Source organism: Pipra filicauda, unplaced genomic scaffold, assembly GCF_003945595.2.
Source record: "Pipra filicauda isolate LSUMZ 115617 unplaced genomic scaffold, ASM394559v2 scaffold161_size1661140_pilon, whole genome shotgun sequence".
NCBI classification, from domain to species: domain Eukaryota; kingdom Metazoa; phylum Chordata; class Aves; order Passeriformes; family Pipridae; genus Pipra; species Pipra filicauda.
The window spans coordinates 753244-773153 of NW_024104118.1; the positions used below are offsets into that span (position 1 = coordinate 753244).

The following is a 19910-nucleotide window of genomic DNA, read 5'->3' on the forward strand; positions in this document are numbered from 1 at the left end:
AACTGTGTAGCTGTTTCATTAAATCAGCTCTGTGAGTGTCCTTGGTGCAGCAGCCACCCCCAGCATTTCACGTGCCCAAGACCCACTCTCAGCACCTTTTCTGGCCCTTATGAACAGTGACAAAGTGGTCTGGGGGAGGCCAGTCAGGACTAGCACCCTGTATCCCCTTCACACTGCAGGATGAATGGGCACTGCGAGGACTGAAGGGGACAAACACTCCTCTGCCCACCCAGAGACTGGACAGCACCAGGGGGAATCTGTACAGATCCTTTTAGGCACCAGCTCCAATACTTCCACTACCTGCATCTGCAGTTGGTGCCGTCGGATTGGTAAGAGGTGGGGGCAGTTGCTGATTACTCTGGTCCCAGATAAGTTGCTCATGGGAACTGAGATGCCCAGATTCTTTGTATGGGTGTACCAGGCATGCAGGGCTGTTACCTTCCCTACCTATATCTACCCATGTCTCTTCTTCTTCCTCCAATCCTCTGCCTTGCACTTCCCTTCTGGCTTATCCTGGCCAGCACTGGTGATCATGGGTCTCCTGGGTCCTTCTTCCCATGTGAGCTGTAGACCAGCTCTGTGCAGGAATGGCAGAGAGAGCAGGAATGTCTCCCCCCTTTGCCCTCCTCAGACTGGATCAAGGGTCATTTACTCTTAGGGTAGATGCACATTGGACCCCTGGGAACTGCTCTCAGACCCAAGAGCTTTTACAGACACACATACATCCACATGGGTGAATTACCTGACCTGTGCCTCTCCTGTCATTTGAGCCCTTGGAGCCACCCACTGTGCTCCCAGCCTGCTCTCAAGCCCATCAGCAGGGCAGGGAGGCTGTGGCCAAGCCCCTGTGTGGTCCCAGCAGGCAGCAGAGGCAGCACACATCCCCTCCATCTGCCACAGCATCCGTGGGCACGGGCAGCCCCTGCACCACACACCTGGGCTCGGGGAGCCAGCCTGTGCCCTCCATCTGCTCTGTCTGTGGGGAGTGGGGCTGAGGCACAGGTACCCCTGCAGCAGCTCAGTTCAGCTCTGGGTAAAGGCAGAGCCCTAGCAGGTCCTGCCCATGGAGGTTTAGATGCTGGAAGGGCTCCTCTGCACAGACCCAGTGCAGCAGGATTTTGGGGTTCAGCACCAAGAGAGCAAGGGGACCCTTCCCCTGGAAGCCCTGTTTGGTAGGTGCTGACGTGGTGCCAGGGGCCTTTGCCATGGGGCCATTGCTGTGGAGTGGGGAGTGCTGCCCGGAGCCAGAGGGTCCCCCTCCTTCCCAGCTCCACGCTGCACACATTTGATGTATTCTCACCTGATTAGTGGATTTGAAATACAGCCTTTGGCTTCGAGACCCAAAATAGATGTCTGGTTGTCTTTACTCCACCGGAGGCTCCTTAGTATGTAAACCCTCCCCAAAACGGTGCAGCACCGTGCTTCCCAAGGAATGGCACCTCTGGGATCCCGGCTTTCTGGGGGATCCCCACCCTGGCTCTGGATCAGCAGTATCCTGCTAAGCAGGGACAGCCATGCCCTCCTCCACCGGGCTTCCCAGGCCCTGCTTGCAGCTGTGGCATAGGGGTGCAGTGGGGGTCCTGGCACAGCTCCCCTGTGACAGGCTCGTGTTAGGGACACTGCTCTGCTGAGGGGAGCAGCATCCCTGCTCTGCTGAGGGGAGCAGCATCCCTCCTCCACTCCCCCCTTCCTTCCCCTGTGCTACACGGAACCCAGCAGGTTTCTAGGGAGACACTAGGGCCAGCGGGCAATGACATTTGTTTTGGCACTTACACTGTCACCACCAAAAAAACCCAAAAAATAGCTGCCTCTAGGGAAGAGCTGGGCCCGGTGACATTCACTTCATCTTACAGCAACTAATGCATCCGGCAGCATCCCCGGGAACCGCGCGCTCTGCCAGGATAAACGAGCCCTGTGCTGCCCGCAGAGCTGTGGTGGCAGAGCTGCCTCCCAGGCCATCCTGGTGCTGCTGGGCCACTGCACCGGGCACCAGCTGGGCTCAGGGCAGGACCTCTCCGCTCTCCGGGGGTCAGGGACACCCCGTGCTGCAGAGAGCAGGGAGTGGATGTTCGTTAAGTGACACTAATTGCTTGATACTTTTGCAGCGTTCCCTACCTTGTAAAGATTGAGTCAAATACCAGCGCCCGAGGAACCGCCTCTATTAAACTGATGTTCATTAGAGCTGACTTGGTGCTACCTCATTAAGCTGCAGTAATTGAAGGAGTTAATTGATTATCAATAGTTTGAGTTCCCTCTTCCCATGCCCGCAAGGCCCTGCTGGGTCTTCTTCAGGGGCCAACATTCATCATGTGGCTCAGACGTGCCTCACTGCTGGCAATTGCAGCTTGGGTTGCTCCGTGCATCCCCATCTCTGTGCTGTGCCCGTCGGGATGCTGGCACTCCTGGCAACGTTTTCCACGTGGGTCCTTTGCGTTGCAGATTATTCACCCAGATCTGGCACTAGCTCAAAACTGTTTAAAATACTTCTGATGGCTCCCCTTTCTGTAGCTGTTCTTTAATGCATATGTATTATATTTGGAGAGGGTGTGTGGGGGGGTTCAGTGACTCTCTTCTGGGTGTGAAAGCAAAAGCAGAGCCTCCGAACCAGCTGCTCCCCGAGCAGCTCCATCCCGCAGTGCAGGGGTGTGGGGCACAGCCTGGCAGGGGGGCCCGGCTGCCCAGCGGAGGCTGTGTGGGTGGCTCGCACTCTGGTTTTCCTGTGCGTGGGTCCTCGGGCTGACTCCCTTGCGTAGACACGTGCTGCCTGACTCAGTCGCATCTCTGCTGTTTTTAGAGGTGGCCTCTCACACCCTGCCTCACTCAGCAAAAAACAGGGAGATGCTGTGCTTCCCCCAGCCAGCCTGAAACCACATCCCCTGCACTCAAGAGCAGTGAGTCCTGGTCCTGGGCTGCTGGAAATGGGGCAAACGTGGGTGTTGCAATGAGAGGACCCTCCTGGCAGAGACTGGTCTGTACTCAACCCTCCTGCCATGGAGATCTCTGCCTCCTGCCTGTCCTGCCCTAAGGGTCCACCTTCACACTTGCCCTCCTGCTGGCAGTAGAGTGCTCAGAGCATCCTCAGGTACTCCCACGAGCTGATGTCCCTTTGCTGCACCCAGAGGACCACAGGTGACATGAAGGTGATGACGCTGCCGCAGGCAAGCCAAGAATCCTCTCCACACCTCCATCCTCACCCCTCTCAGGCCTCTATGGAGGGCACAAGCAGGTCTCAGAAAGCCAGAGGGTGGGGTTGCCACAGGCCACTATCTGCTGCCAGATTGTTTGAGGTGAGTGCCATTGCCCTGCCCCGGCTCAGGCACTGTGCTGCATCACAGGTGACAGCAGACTGCGAGAGGGGAGACAGACAAGCCAGGAGGAAACTGTTGCTCCCCACCTTCGTTAGTTTTAACTAACGAGCTGTTTATAGGAGTGACATGACACCTGCTTTCCTCTTTATAAATTCAATAATTTATGAAAGGTATTAAAGGCAAAACAGCCTCCTGGATAAAGCCTGTGATGCGTGCACGCTGGGTATTAGCCAGACGGGACAATGAGCTACACTTGAATGACACATGAAGATATTTACCCTCTCCCTCTATAAATTATTAAGGGGCTTTTTTTGCACGTAATTACATGAGCTTTTATGTTTCTCACTCCCTGCTTTTAATCCTTTTTGGAAAGGCGCCAGTCTCTTATAACAGGAGCTGAGCAAACAGCAAATGCTATGGCTGGGTTTGGGGTCGAGTTTGGGGTCGCTGCCGATGCCAGAGCTGCAGGAGAGGGCACAGCTGTGAGCCCATCCCACTCGGCATGTGCCACTGCTGGGCTCTCCCTGCACACCGCTGCAGGGTGGGGCTGGGACAGGGTTTGGCCCCAGCATGAGGTGCTTTTCCTCCAGCCGGGGTTTAGGGAGGTGGCCATGGGAAAGAGCAAAGCAGGCTCCAGTGTTTTAAACACTCTCCAACTGTGCATGTAAATCAATTATATGCAGATGTAATTGGGCATGCAAATGTCACTAGGAGACTGTTTACATGTGCAGTGTGCATTAGGGGACCACGTATGTGTGCAAAGAAACACTGAGGGTATTAGTAATAATTTCACCCTGAGAGTGTCCGGGTGCTTGGTCTGCTGCCCCTGCTTCTCTGGCTCTGGCCTTCAGGGAGCAGAGCTTCCTCCTTGCCCTGCCCCATGCCAGCCTTCCCCTTCCCTGACTGATATGTTTGCTCCCCGGTCCTTGCCCAGCCTCCAGTGCAGCTTGGCTCCCTCCCCTGCTCTTCTTCATCACCTTTCCCTGCGCTGCTTGCTGGGCTGGCTGCAGCCCCAGCTAAGCCATGCTCATCTTTGCCTGCCACACTAGGTAGGGGCCAAACTTCTTTTCAACATTAAGGTGAGGAGCCCATTTCATCCCCTCCAGGCACCCTGACCCCTTTCTGTTAGTTGCCAAGCATCTGTGAGTCAGCCCCAGCAGGATGGCTCCCACACCACCTTCACATTCTCCACGCCCAACACAGCCTTTGCTTTTTCAGTGTGGGCATTTGACACAACTCTTATGTCCTCCACACTCATGGTGCACACCAAGCCCTCTCTCCTTTGTGCCAAGATCTTTAATCATTGTCCCGTTGTGCAGCTCCTATTCTTATACCAAGCTGTTAAAAAGATGTCACTGTCGTAACTTCCTTGTCCCAGAAATTATCTTTCATGTCCTGGACGTGGGCTACAATAGACACTGAGGTGTTTGATATTATTAATACCTTCTGTATATGTGTCAATGAGCTTAAGAACTTAATGGAGCCTTTTCCCTCAGCCCTTCATGCCACATGTTTGGGCTGCTTGACAGAGCAGTCGAGCTATCAGCACTAGAATCAGGCTGACATGAGGGCTTGTGGCCTCTCTCCATGGCAGAACATTGCATAGTAAGGCCTAATTTCCACACCCTGGACTCAAACGGGTCACTCAAATAGTGCCCTGGCAGAGACCTGGGTGAGCTGAACTGGGGCAGCCCCTGTGCACCAACAGGTCATCCCAATCTTCAGCAGCACCTGTGTGAGGGGGCCTACAGAAAAGCTTCTTTCTCCACTTTATGCCCATTCTCCAGAGCATTATGGACGTCATGATTTGAGATGGGCAAGGCACGAGCATGGCATCTCCTACCTCTCATCTCACCTTCTGTGGACAGAGATGTCTGGAGATGGGCTCAGCTGCACGCCTGCAGCCTCCAGCAAGTGAGGCTGTGGTGGGGACAGTGGTGGGATCCCCTTTGTGGCCTGCACAGCCCCAGCCCATGTCAAGGGTGACATTGCGTGGCTCCAGCCACAGCTGTCCCAAAGGGACGGCTGGTGATCGAAAGATTTTTGGATCATTCTGCTCCAAATCAATCAGCTGACCAGGGCAGGGAGAAGTACAATACAGTAGAGAGAGAAACCATTATGATAATACTTGATAATGATCCTCAGTTTCACTGAGGAGCAGCCGTACAATGCAGAATTTGGACTCCCTCCAGCTGATAATGAGAAGCCACTGGACTGACTCAGCCTGCTGTGAGGAGGCATCAGCACACATCCAGATGGCTGTGGGGATGGGGGAGCAAGAATATCCTGCCTTGCCTCTTCGTCCCACTCCCCCCACACACCCTGAAATGTCACCACCTCCAAGGAAGAACGTGATCTGGGAGCACATTTCTCCCTGACTGCATCTACAGGGGCCCAGTGGAACAGCCATGCTCAGGAACAGGTTCTGATGGAGGTCAGCAGCACTGAGGAGGGCAGGGGAGGTCTGTATCCATACCTGTCCCAAGCAGCCAGAAGGTTACACTGCCTTCTCCAAGGATTGGTTGGGATCCAGGATCTTACTGGGTAGGATCGAGGAGCTGGTTGCTGGTCGAGTGTAGGGGAAATGTGAGGTACCCTCCTCTTCAGATGCACAGGGGCAGAGTGGGCACAGACCCTCCCCCTGTCCTTGATGGCAAAGGGAGGAGCCTGGAGGGGCAGACAGCTGATCTGGCGTTCCCAGAGCCAGTGCTGGCAGTACTTCAAGGTGTGGTACATCTTATCTCTGCCTGGCATTTGCATGTATTTTCTCAGTTCAGCTTGTTACAGCGAAAGTGTGAAAATCTGAAAGAAAAGGAATGATAATAATAATAATGGGAGTAATTAAAATCCACCTCCCTCCTGCCAGCTCAGCCCTTTCTGGATGTTTTGTGGGATTCCTGGACATGTGCACTGAAACCAGGGGAGACGAGCATGCCCGAGCTCGCCCCATTAAGGGGCAGGTCCACTCCCCACTGTCCAGGAGGGAAGCTGAGTCCCTCATGCAGTGTGCAGGTGCCGCCTCTCCAGGAGGGAGCTGAGAGCAGGGATAAACTCCTGCCTCCTGCCAGCAGAAGGGAACCATCTGCCACAGCCCGTTTTCATCTGAGGATGGCAGTGGCAAAGAGCTGGAGCATCTGGCTGAGAGACAAGCCCTTGCAGATGGACACCCAAATGTTCTTGCCATTCCCTGCAGGTTTTAAAGAGGAACATGTTCATTGAGGGCCTGTGAGCTGAGCTGCTCTGCAGTGTCCTCTGCATCCTGGGGCTACACGGAGGTCAGCAAGGGATAGTCACACCTGGAGGGCCAGGGCACTTTGAGTCACTTCATGCCTCAAAATGGAGGTTGACCTAGCTGAGGGTCTGACCCACAGCAGCTGGAGTTGGTCTCTACAGTATGGGTGAGGCCAGTAAAGGTGATGGGAGGGGGAAAAAAGGCATGTCTGCTGCAAAGCTGGCAGCTGCACATAGCTGCTGGCTGTCAGTGGGGACAGGAGGGAACAGCACTCCCAGGGAGGTTTGGCTGTGGGCTTCTGGCTGTCCCCAGTGCTCTGTCACCCGTGCTACAACACCTCAGGGACCGTAACAATAAGCTCACCGGTCATGACGGGTCAGTAAATGCAGAAACATGGGAGCCTTTGGGGCTTCTGAGCAGGGGCCAGTGCAGTTCCTCCCACAGAGATCAACGGGGTTCATTGCTGCCAAGATCTGCCTTTGTCCGAGGTGTCCTTGGGGCTTGTTGGGGTGAGGAAGTGCTGCCCATGAGGTGGGGTGAGAGCTAAACAGAGAAAAGCCCAAATGGCAGTGCTGCTCCTCGAGGGAGGTTGGTTTTACTGGCTTCTCTTACACTCTGGCACTGTGGGTAGGGGCCTTGGTGCTCCAGTGAGGAGAGTGGCTGTTAAATGATGCTTTCTTCTCACTGCCCTCCCCACCCTCCCCATCTCCTCACCGCACTGCTGGCCAAAATGTACACTGTAGCTGTCCGAGCAAACCGGGGCTGTTCTGTAGCAGAGGTGTGCATGGATGCCATCTTAGCCCAGCAGCTCGTCCCTGCTTCTGCACACCCAGTCCATCCTCTGCCACTCGCCTCACTCGCAGGGTGGGGTGGCCGTCAGAGCCGAAATGGGAAAGACGGTCTTGGAAGGCCCCCTGCTTCCAGGCAGCGCATAGCATCGCTCTCACATGCCACCAGTGCTGCCTGCATGGCGTGCTCGCCGTGTCGTTGTGGAAGGGCTGAGGTGAAATTTCCCCTCTCTCACACCAGACAATGCCAGGAATTACTCCAGAGTGTTATTATTGAATATGCTGTGCCCTGCGTGGGGCTTTAACGGTGGGGGGGAAGCATTAAAAACGGCTCTTAGCCCGTCCTTTGTCTTCCTCTGTTTGTTTTTCCTGGCTGCATTCAGATTGCCGGCTTTGTCTGTATTTGTGAAGTGCTGTTAACATCGATGGCATCCCTGCCATAGCCATAATAATAAGAGGAATCGATCCACACTGAGTGAAGGTCTGAGGACCACTGAGAGGGGCCAGGTTGTGTTTCCTTGATGGCAGGAGCAGAGCGTGTGCACTCACACACGCATTCTCACCCCCTCTGTTTTGTGCCACAAGGACCCTATGCCCAAGCCCATGCAGGGCTAAACACCTGATGGGCACCCACTCTCCCAGCCAAGCCAGAGTCTGCACCTATGGGAATCTAGGGGTGGGCAGGAGCGGGAGCAGAGAGCTGGAGTGATTCAGCCCTCAGCTGGCAAGCTCACCCTTTGTTTATTCCTGCTCCGCTCAGAAGCTTGCCTGTGCCAAGCAGGAGGATAACAGGGCTCCAGGGAGGCAGCAGCCTCTGCCTGAGTGCCAGGAGGGGCTCGTGCTGCCCAGGGCTTGCTTGTCGCCCACTGCAAGGACGTGAGCTTGGAAGGCCACCCCTGTGCTGCACAGCAGGCACGTGGGACATTTGGCTCAGCTCGATGTGCTGCCCACTGGCCTCCCCACAGGGGCAGCCATCGCACAGGAGAAGCCTGGGGCAAGCGAACTGCTCTGCTTTCGCAGGAGGGAGGAAGGGAGGGCTGCCCAGAGGGATGCTCTGCATGGGAATCTCCACCCCTGGGCACGGCTAAATGGTTGGTGGAAGGCCAAGCCAGCGCCTTTCTCAAAAGCTCCCACTGGCTGAAAGAGCTGTCCAAGGGAAGGCACATGGGATGCAGTGCATGGGATCCAATGAAGGGACTCCTGGTCCCAGGTTGTGCCGGTGGAGAAGGTCCTGGTGCTCGTGCCTTGGGTCCACCTTGGCTGGGAGCCAGGGACAGCTGGGTAGAAGCAGGACAGAGCAGGAAGCACCCCAGGAGAGCCCTGCCAAGAGGAAGCAGAAGGGGAAAGTGCACATTAGAAGCAAAGTCTGTGTCCATTACTGATAGAGAATCAGCCTCAGCTGGAAGAGCCAGTGCTGGGCAAATCTAATGCTGCTCGACAAAGAGTGTCCATTATGGAAGGGGTGAAATGGTGGGCAGCACTTGGGAAGTCGTGCACTTAGTCCTGAATGAGATGCCACCAGCTCAGCATGTACTGAGCCTCTGCGGGGGCCTTTGGGATCACCAGGTCCCAGATCAGTCCTCGAAGTGTTCCCCCACCCCGTGTCGCCTCTTCCCTCTCATGTGCCGGGGTGAGGGGACAGTGAAAAAAGAGGAGCAAAACACTGTACTGAGGCAGCTGATGTAGGACGGACCCTCCGGAATCCCCAGGGTAGCCTGGCATCGTCCTTTCGGCGGGCAGGGCTGGGCACCGACGCGACGGTGACGGGCGGTGCTCCGCCGGTCCGTCCTCTGCGGGCAGCGAGGCTGCACCGCCGGCGGCGGGGCGGGGGCTGCGGGGGCCACCAGCCACCGAGCGGCTCCGGTTTGCGGGGGATCCGGCCTCGCTCCCCCCGCCCCGCAGCCCCGGGGACCCGCACCCCCCGCGCGGAGCGGGGGCGGCGGCGGGAGGAGGGACCGGCCGCGGCCGCCGCTGCCGTGCCCGCCGCTCCGCGCACCGCCCCGCGCCCGCCGGCGGCTCCTCCCGGAGGGGAGGCGGGGGCCGGCAGCGCCCAGCCCGGCCCCGCCGCGGCAGACCCGGCCGGCGGAGCGGGCGTGCGGAGCCCGGGCCGAGCCAGCCGCCCGCCCGCCCGCGGGGGCGATGCCGCCGCCCCGCAGCGCCGCCGGCCGCCCGGGCGCGGAGGGCAGGCAGCCGCCGGCCGTGCGGCCCTAGGGCGGCCCCGGCGGGGCCCCGTGCCCGGCCCGGCCCTCCCTCCCTCCCTCCCCCGGGCGCGGGGCTGGGGGGCGGCCCGGCCCCGGGAGCGCCGCCGCTCGTGTTGTCGCTGCGGAGAGGGGGAGCTGCGCTACTGCAGGTGGAGGTTTGGCGGGGGGGCCGGGGGAGATGCCATTTCTGACCGAAGGAGATCGCCGGCGAGGATGAGATGCGGGTAAGCGGGGCGGGGGACCGGAGCGGGGCACCGGGGCTGGCGGGACCGGCGGAGCGGGAAGCTGGGGGGGCTCCGTGGCCCCGGGACGGCGCTGCCCCGGGGCCGGACCCGCGCCGGTGCGGGGGGCGCGGGGCTGGGAACTTGGTGCGTGTCCCTGGGACTGTATAGGGGTCCGGGGGAGCCCGTGTGTCCTGGGCGCTGCCGCCCTCCAGCCCCGACGATGCGGATCTGCCGCCTCCCCGCCCCGCTCTGCCCGGGCACTTCCTTCTGGCCATCTCTTTCCCGCACCCCCGCACCGTTCCCGCAGCCTCGGCGCAGCCCCTGTGGGAGCTCCGAGCCAGGCGGGGCCGGGGTGCGGGGCCGGGATCCCAACGAGGGGCTGGGGCTGCATCTTGATGGGGAGCATCTCCCTCCTCTCCCCGTAGTTCCCAGGTGAATTGGCCGGCCTGGAGCAGATGCCGTGTTCAGGTAGGGTATCGATAGCCGGGAGAAGCTGCCTGCCAGGACTGGCTGGGAAGCAGGGATCAGCCTCAAACTGGATGTACCCTGCCAGCAAGGTTTAACTTAAGAGGAGGAATCGTCCTTCTGCCCATCCCCAAGATAGAGGCACTGAGGGTTAAAGACGGGCAGGGAGAGCTCTCCAGCCCTGAGCGACCAGGCTGGAGGCAGGAGCCATGGCGTGGGGCGGGGAGTGGGGGGATATTTTTCAGGGCAGGGGCTCACCTGGCCGTCACCTGCCCCCCCAGTCCTGGAATTAAGTGAGTCAGGGCCGTGGGGAGTTACTGCCAGATAGCTCAGGCTCCGGGAGGGCTCTAGGGGTACTGAAGGGTCCCCCTGTCTGGGCTCAGCCCCACGCCCCGGAACCAGGAGCCAGCCCAGAGAATTGGAGATACTGGACAGGGTTAAGCTGCCGGCGTGGGCTCAGCCCTCAGTTTGTGTCTGGCAGAAAAAAGAAGGGGTTAATGTTAAAGGGGCTTCGCAGGGCAAGTGTGGATTTCGAGGATGACCAGAAACCTGCGGGCGGAAGGGATCTGGGAGCCCTCCCGGGCAGTGCCAGAGCTTGTTGCTCTCCGATACCGTGTGTAGGTTATTGGATTTTTCACCTTGCGCCTTGGATGTATAAATAGCCCAAGTGAAGGGTAGAGGCACGGCTCGCTCCAGGTGCTTGATGTGCCACCTCTGAGAAAGAATTGGAGTGATGGTGCCGTGAAAGTGATTTGCATGAGGAGGGAGGGATAGAGGGTGAGCGTGGGCACTGGTCGGATCGGGTCTGCTTGGGCTGGCTGGCGTCGCTGAGGCTCTGCTGCCTTTCTCCACCTGTCCCTACCCCAGCTGCCAGCCCAGCAGTCGGCATCCACGGTCCTTCCCAGCAAACGCCCTTTCCACCGAGCGACTCTCCCCGCAGCAGGGGATCGGTGTGACAGCCCTGCTGCTCTCCGGGGTCTCGGCTCGAGGGGGGAGCATGGGGCAGAGCAGTTCAGGGATTCCCAGGAACACCCCCACTCCATGGATGTCCTTCTCCCTCCATCTCCCCTTCCTCTGAACCATCTTCCGGAGCCCGGCTCTGGCTCTGCAATGATATCCCTTCCAGAGCCCCATCCCAGCCTTCCTGCCAGTCTTAACGCTCTCCTGGCTGCTCTGCCACTTGCAGCAGCCCTGACCTGACCTTCATGCCTGCCGGAGACGGCTGTGAAGCAGCGGTGTGGCCGTGCCTCCTGCCATCCCCCCTGGCATGGGGGCTGTATGGACTGTGCTAGGGTTGCCCAGCCCATCCCCACCCAACAGCAGCTATCCCAGCCCATCCCCACCCCACAGCAGCTATCCCAGCCCATCCCCACCCCACAGCAGCTATTCCAGCCCATCCCCACCCCAAAGCAGTTATTCCCAGCCCAACCCCACCCCAAAGCAGTTATTCCCAGCCCATCACCAGATATCCCAGCCCATGCTCACCCAACGGCGTCTATCCCAGCCCCACGCCAGCGTCACTGCCCAAACCTTTCTTCCTCCACCTTCCTCCTTGTCCATTCCCCTGGGCCCCTGGCTCCTGCTGAAGCCCCACTCAGCTCTCTGACCATCCCAGCAGAGTGGGCTGGGACTCAGGGAGTTGAGATGTCTGGGTTGGCAGTGCCTTCTCACCTGCTGCTCCCGGCTCCTTCCTGGATCCCGTTGGCTGAATCACTGGATCACTGAATGCCATGAAGGAGAGGGGGTCTCTGCAGCTCTCAGCTGATGAGCAAGGCCAAGAGAGAAATGTATCCCTGGGCTAAAGCCTCCACGTCTTCCTGCAGATGGTTTTCACAATAGCACCTGCCCACACCAGCGCTCAGGCAGCCCCAGCCCTCACTGGGTCTCACAGGATGGGCAGGAAGCGACTGGGGGAGACAGTGGAGCTGAGTTTACAGCTCCTGGGGAAGAATCAGGTTTTCCAGGCCTTTTTGTGGAGGACTTAATTACTAAACAAATGGCTATACTGCTGTAACACTGTAATGTGCTGCAGTTACTCTACACCTGTAACGTAATTACTCTCTGATACCTCTAATTACCACTGTTTCCTATCACTGGAAGGTTAACAGCATCACTGAAGGACTTCTGGTTCCTTTAGTGTCCTGCTTAACACAGCCACTGTAGTGCTGCTGAAGTTTGTGCTGCTCCGTGTATGTAACAAGTATAAAATCCTCCAACTTGAGGTTTTATTTCAGGGATTGATAAATGACTTTATAATAACATCACGATTGTAGTGTAATTACAGTTGTTGAATTATAAAACACAACAGAACCTCTTGGGGTTTGATGAGGTGTGTTGGATGACTGCTGGCTGCTGCTGTGACAGCTGTGGGGTGACACCAGTGTCAGGGCTGGCGGTGGGACCCCATCCCCTCGAGGCAGGGTTGGAAATGGGCACATCTCTGTGAATGTCCATGTGGAAAACACGTCTCTACCAACTCTGTTGTGAAGCTTCAGGTGTGAAAACTGCTGGAAAGACACTTTTCTGCATCACCTGAGCTGAGTCCTGCCAGTCCTTGGGCTTGTGGGCCCTTGAGCTGCATGCTGGAGCCGTGCTGGCCCTGATATGGATGTCAGTGGTGCCACTGGCTCATATGGACTCTCCTGCCCTGGTCCAGGCTAATGTGAACTCAGTGTCCCCACACTCACCAGTGCCCACCCTGCTGGTGGTTCAGAGGGCACAGCCAGCGGTGCAGGTTGAGGCATGGCTTGGTGAGGGCGAGGGTTTGGCCATCTTTCCAGCACACACCGTGCACTGAGTCAGCAGCTCTGCCCCATTCTCTGCTGAACCCCAAGCAGAGTTCATCCTGGCATGAGCAGGGATGGCCTTTGGTGGGAAAAGAGCCAGAAGAGCTTGTCAGGTAGCAGGGAGGGCTGGGATGAGAGAGAAAAGGGCTACAAATGCTTAACTCAAATCAAACAACCCAAGAAAAACAAAGGGAGAAGGCAACAGAAGGCTGCGGCCTCAATTTCCTTCTGAGTCAGTTTTTCCCCCTTTCTCTCTTTCTATCCGGGCAAGTAAAAACTGGAGCTTATGGCAGGGAATGGCTGCAGGGAGAGAGGTCCCTGTGCCTCTGCCATGTGTCCCAGCTCCCTGTGACCCTGCCTGGGTACATGCCTTACTCACAGCCAGTGTCGGTGGCTGTTTGAACCTGCAGCCTGTTGGACAATGTCAGGGCACGTGTGATACAGAGAGAGAAAGGGGTATCTGGGGACAGGGCTGGCTTGGGGTAGGGGACAAACACCACCATAGTCCCCCCTTCTCAGTGCTTTCCCTGTCAGCAGCACAGTGTGGCCTCTGCCCTCTTGTCTCTGTGAGCCAGGAGAAAGCCAGGTCACAGAGGTGGCCGTGTCTGAGCAGCGTTAATTGTCAGCTTGACCCAGGCAATTGAATAAATGATGATAAATGCCTCCAAGAGCCTCATCTCCTCTTTAGCCTGGACAGCTTCCTCCATCCCTGAGGGCAGCAGGTTACTCTGTCTGGCTCAGGAAGGGGGGACAGTGGGGAGATTGCCCAGCAGGAGCCCAGCAACCATGTGATTCCCACCTTTCAGTAGCAGCAATCAGGAGTGACTAACGGGACCCCTCTGGGCCCTGCCGTGCCCTGGGATGTGTGGAGTGTTTTGGTGCATTGACAGCAGCATGGCCATGTTGGGGGGAGCCCTGCCATGAGCTCCACCAGCATCTCAGTCCTTCCTCTGGCCTTGCCAACATCTTGGCCACCATCTCTTGCCCTCCACATCCTGTACCCCATCCAAACAGCACCTCCTATCTGAGCACGGATCAGGTGGGGCAGCAGGTCAGCATCCCTCTTGCAGGGGCTGGGGAGCTTGGCTTGGTTTTGATCATTCTCATGGTTAAGCACAGAAACAGTTCTGTTTAACCATCCTGCATGTTTTTTTCCATCATTTTATTCACATATCTCTGTAAGCCAGCCAGCCAGTCACTGTGATGGCATCCTGCAATGGACACGTGTCCACACATGGACATGCCTCTCCTGGGCTCCAGAGGAGCAGAGGCCAAAGGCTTTGCCCACTGAAGCACTTTTGTCCTTTGTCCCAGGGCTGGGATCTGTGTCCTGAGCTGGGGACAGTCCTGTGGGTGAGCCAGAGAGTCCCACAGGAAGCAGGGACAGGGTCAGGAGGTACAGGACTGGGCTGTGGTCTAACATTGTCCAAGGTACAGGACTGGGTCCTGTGGTCTAACGTTGTCCAAGGGATGCTCAAATAGCAAAATACCTGTGGCAACCATCAGGCTGGGCTGACCCCTACTCAGGGGGACAGGCTGGCCATGGCTTCCTGAGGGAAGTGCCCATGAGCACCCAGCCCAGCCCTTGAGGCTGTGGGGTCCCTGGGATGAGTGTCCATGACACAGCTCAGCCCCTGCCACCCCACACAGCCCTTGTTCCCCTGGCAGCCCGTTCCCTCCCCAGCCTAAATTGCTCTTAGTTATCTTAGTAGGACCCACAGTTATTATTTTTTTTGTCATTTCCATTCTGTTTCTTCATCAGAATGCAAAACATTAAATATCACTCTAGTAATTATGGTTAATTTCATAACCAGCACCTTAATTGGATTGGTCTCTGATGGGAAATTCTCGTAGGAGGGAGAAGCAGAAATATTTTGACGTGATCTATTCTTTCAGCTCTTTGTTTGGATTTGAGATGTCAAGTGTGAAATGGGAAACAACTGATTTAGACCTCAGAGGCAACCTGGGGGTGGCGAGCGAAGCTCGAGAACTCTGGAGGCGCTTCTTACCTTCCAGCAGCCAAACCTCTCCCTCCCATTCCTGAACCCAGCCTTTCCCCACCGAGGTCATTATGGGGAGGACTGTCCTGTGGCTCCCCTGGCCAGGGGGTTGTGTGCTGTACCACAGAGCAAGGCACAGCACTCCACAGGCTCCCAGTGGGTCCGAGGACCTCAGGGGTGTGAGGGACACCCACAGGGACACCTCTTTTCTTTTGGGAGTCGGGCATGCAACAGCCCATGGGCATCCCCAAGGCTGGAGAGGGACACCAGCCCCTCTTGTGCCCCGGTGAACCAGCTATTTCAGTGCTGCTGCTGAGGGCAGCCAGTCCAGGGGGGCCCTGGGGACCCCCAGCACTTGTCTGGGGCTGTGCTATGTGGTGGCCTTCCCACAGAGCCAGCCTGCTGCTTAGGCCTGAGGTGCAGTTCGCTCTGGGAAACATGAAATTGCGCTGCCATTAGGTGCTGCCATTAAACTGATTTGTGCTCAGTCTGTTTATCCTTTTCAATGGGAAGCCTTACAGAAGGTAGAGGGAAATGGAAGCCCTGGCCTTGCATTTCCGATTGCATTCCGATGCACTGTATTTCCCTGTGATTACTTTTGTTCTCAGGGTGCAGGCTCCATGTTATTATTCACAGCACTGGGAGAGGAGGAAGGGGCAGAAAGAATCGGTTTCAGCTCGAGCAAAACACTGCAAACCCACCCCCAAAGCTGCCCTCTGTTGAGGGCAGTGGGGAGCCACTCCATCCCCATGGCATCCCTCTTTTTTTCCATGCCCACGGGCTCAGCGGGTGCTGGAAGGCAGAAAAGGCTGAGGCACGGATGAGTCTGCCAGCGCGCCGACACCCCTTCTCCTGGGGATTAAACTGACTGTGCTTTGCACAGCCCCGTACCTGCCAAGGATTTGTATCAGCAGGGCTGGCAGCACCTGGAGCCCAAATCCTGCTCAGGCCATATCCCACAGCACCTCCCTTCCTGCAGGGGTTTGTGCTGGGAAGGGCTGGCAGTCCCTCGCCCGCTCTTCCCAGTTCTGTGGGTTCAGCTGGCTGCAGGACAGGCGGGTTCAGCTGCACCTCAGCACAGTCTGTTGTTTTTATCTAATCCATTTTATTGCTGAATGAAACAATAACAGCAAATACAGGCCCTGAAGACAAGCCATAAATAATGCAAAAATCAAACAAGTGAGAAAGGGGGAAAGAGAAAAAGAAATTATACATGTAAAACCAGCCCAGAGAAAGCCAGGCTGGGAAGAGGAATCTTCTCTCTGTGTTTGCCATCGCTCATGCTTTCTTTGCCTCCCTTTTTTCTCCACTTCTCTCTCTCTGGAAATTCCTGCGGCACTAAATTTGTGATTATGTGAACAAAACTTAATAATAACTGGGAGGGGGAGAGAGAGAAAGAGAGAGACCTGGCTTGTGGGAAGGAGTGGATGGAGAGAACTGGGGCTTCCATCTCTTGCAGTGCCTTGAGACACAGCCACACTCCTGTGTGAGCCTGGCACCCCCCTCTGCCCTGTGTCCCCACGGGATATGGAGCGAGGACAGCTCTGCTGATGCCACGGGCACTTGCGGGGCCGGGTGCCCTGGCAGCATGGCACACACATTGCCCTACTGCCCAGTGCTGCTTGTCCCACCAGTGGGAGATCCCAGAGCCATCTCTGCTGGTCTGGGCTGCACTCAGCCTCTCTCAAAGGCTTCCAAGGCCGCTTATTTTAGGCAACAGTATAAAAATATCAGGGCGGGTCCTAAAGGGAGGTAAATCAACAGGTTTCCCTGAGGTCAGCAAAGCTGACACTGTATGTCCTTTGAAGTTGTCTTGCCACTGTCCCAAAGGTTTCCAGGGGAAGACACAGTGCTCTGGAGCAGCCCTTGTACTTGGTGTCCTGTGTTGGTTGTAGGGGCGTTCAGGGGATGTGGCCTGGAAAGCCAAGTTGTGCTGTAAGTACAGTCTGAGCTTCAGTTAAACGTAAGGAATGTGACCGGCCCCTGGGTTTGCTTTTCCTTTGCCTTTGGGACTTTGATCTGGGGGTTCCACCCTTGAGCAGTGGCAGGGATGCGGTAGGGACAGAGGGGCTTGGACTGGTGGCAATTAGAGGGGTCACATCCCAAAGCCTCAGCACTGTCCCCTGATGGCTTGTGGGACCAGGCTGTTGGGCTGGTTTGGCATTTGCTGTCCTGCTTAGGCAGCCCTGGGTGAAAGAGGGCAGGAGGCACTGGGGGGTTCCCACATCTCTGCTTCTGGTCCTGGCTTTCTGCTGCTGGAGTTGATGGTGCCCCTGCCCTGGGCACTGAGCAGAGCTCTGGGGAGCTGCAGAGCCATGGGACGCCTTTGGGCAGAGGCTGGTGGCTGGAGGGGAAGGGCTGGAAGCAGTGGGAGGGTGCAGTTTGCCCTTCCTGGTGCCCCCAGGTGTGGTTTGTGGGTGGGCAGGAGCAGTGTCTCAGCCTGGCAGAGCCAGGACACTGGCACTGGCCACAGCCCAGGGACCATCTGCGGGGGCTGGAGCCTGGGCTGGGGGAGCGGGAAGCCCCTGTCACCAGACCAGCCATCAAGGCAAGCCCATACAGCGATGCCATCTGCTCCTGACCCGGAGAAGGGGCACTCTGGCAGTGCAGTGACTTTGTAGCAGCCGCTTTTGTGCCATGTCAGGTGGTGTCCTGGCCTGACACTGGCACGGGGTCCAGCACAGGCTCCGTGCAGCTGGGCTCTGGCTGATTCAGCAGCACCGTGGCAGCACGGGGGCATGCAGAGCTCCCGGGCAGGACAGCCTGCCTGGGCTGTGCCAGCCCCAAACCCACTGCTGCTGCCCAGGTAGGGCCCTCTGCAGGGCCCTCACTGGTGCTGGGACTGCTTGGGGTGCTTCAAGGCAGCTCAAGGAAGCACAGGAGGCATTTGGGTCATGGGCACATCAGGGCAAAGCACAGGAGATGCCTTTGCAATGTCATTGTGATCTGGTGGCTCCCCCAGCAGACACTCATTGGACTTTCTTTCACCTCTTCAATGCAAGTGTTTCCATAGCCCTAAGAAGAGCCTGGTGGTTTTCCATCCCCTTTTCTCACCTTTCTCACAGACAGGGAAGAAGAACCATCTAGAGACCCTCATGCTATGCTGGAGCCTCCTTTACCCAATGCTCACTGATCAGAGTGCCTGCTGAGCTGGGTTCCTTCAGTGAGCACCTAAAACATCCTGGGGACCCAGCCCACATCCACAGAGATGGGAATCCCAAGGAAATTTGCTGAAATAAAGAAAGAAAAAGGAGGAGCCCCATTCAACTAGCTGGTGCATGTCCTCCCCAGCACCCACCAGTCTCCAGCTCTCTCCTGCTGATCCAGCCCTAAAAATCTCTGGTGCTGGAGTCCCAAGGCCAATCCATGGGAGCTATTCCCCTGGCAAACACAACTCTCCTGCTCTCTGGCTCACAAGCAGGAAAAAAAGAGCCTCCTCAAGGCTCACCTGACCTGGGAAGCACTGAACCATCCCCTGGCCGTGGCTGTGGCAGCAGTGGCCAGTCCATGTCCCAGCCACCTCTGCCCACGAGTAGGGGAGGAGCATGGCTGGCCATGAGCCCCAGCTCCACACTGTGCTGCACCCTCATCCTCCTCGTTTATCTCGTGCTGGCTCAGGGCTTTACACCACCGGCATCCACAACTGCCTTCACAATTACTTATTGATCCCTTGTCAGGATGATTTCTTTGCTGATGGGGCGCTGAAGCATGTGCAGCAAGAGAGAAGAGATGTTCAAAACGAAGGAGCAAAGGTGTGAGGAGGGTGAGCAGCTCTTGCACAGATGTGATCACAGCAAGAAACAGCAAAAACTGTCCTGAGCTTCAGCATCCTGCAGAGACAACTGGGATCTCCTTTCCATTGATTCAATAACTCGCCTGCTGAGCCTGAAAGCCACTCTCCATGTTGCCTCTGGGCCTCTGCCAGTTGCCCCCCTGCTGTACATATCAGTCCCTGCATGGGATCAGGGAGATCCACAGCCCAGAGCTAAACCAGTGGACAGCTGGGCCAAAGATTCCCTTTTACAGCATCCCAGCCCCTCAGCCCATGTTAGAGCCCTTCTCCTCACCTGGGCATCCCCTTCCTTTTTTTCCTGCTCTTCTTTCCCTTTGGCTTGGTGCCTCCCTGACTTACTGTGGTGCTGGGGACACCATGCTTTGGATGGCAGAGCCTGTTTCCATGAGGAAATGCCTTTGCAGGGCAGTCCCATGGGCCAGCCATGTCTGGGATGTGGTGCCAGCCGGGCAGTGTCAGTGCCGGAAGGGGATTTGCATCTTCAATATTTCTTCATGCTCCTTTCCAGCCTCAAAGCAACTGCCAGAACAGATCAGGTTGCAGCACACCTATTCCAGGCTCCTGCCTCAGAGCAGCTGAAAGCAGATACTTCAAGAGGCTGAGCAAGAGCTCCCAGCTAGAGAGCTATGCCTTCCTGTGGGCGAGGGGAGCAGTGAGCCTGGGCAGCTGGTGGGGCTGGGGGTGGTCTCCTCTCTGGCTTACCAGCCATGGTTCTCTGCCTTGCACAACTTGCTCGTGTGTCTCCACCACCCTGAGAGGTCCTTCTCATCTTCTGCCTGTTTCTCCCCCATTCTTTCACCCTCCTGTGCTGCTTCTGGAGCATTTGGGGACAGGCCAGGACACAGGACAGCCCTCTGCACTGTGGCAGTGTTTTCATGCCCCACCAGCCAGCCCTGGCAGCGTTCAGGGCTCACTTTATGCTCTCCCTCTTTGGTTTCTTCTCACCCAGATGGAGCAGAGTAATCCCAGGATCTGCCTGATGGTCCTACCCATTGCTGCCCATGCCTGGGCAGTCGGGAAAAGGGCAGATACTGCCAATGCCTGCACTCAGGGGACTGGGTGGGAAAAGAGGAGGAGGTGGAGCAGATGGGATGAGGAGAAGGGGGAGACAAA

General features: G+C 57.1%; 1 protein-coding gene across 2 annotated transcripts in view; it reads left to right on the forward strand.

The window, feature by feature from the left end:
* Window positions 1-19910, forward strand: part of LINGO1 (leucine rich repeat and Ig domain containing 1) — a 154816-nt gene that overhangs the window by 128354 nt on the left and 6552 nt on the right. Inside the window, exon 1 of one of the 2 annotated variants that reach the window (XM_027712287.2) lies at window positions 9588-9753. The exons of the other annotated variant lie outside the window; for it this stretch is intronic. Coding sequence (XP_027568088.1) covers window positions 9748-9753 — 6 coding nt within the window. The 5' untranslated portion in view covers window positions 9588-9747. Of the gene's footprint in view, window positions 1-9587; window positions 9754-19910 lie in introns of those variants that run through there. 2 annotated transcript variants of the gene reach the window in all.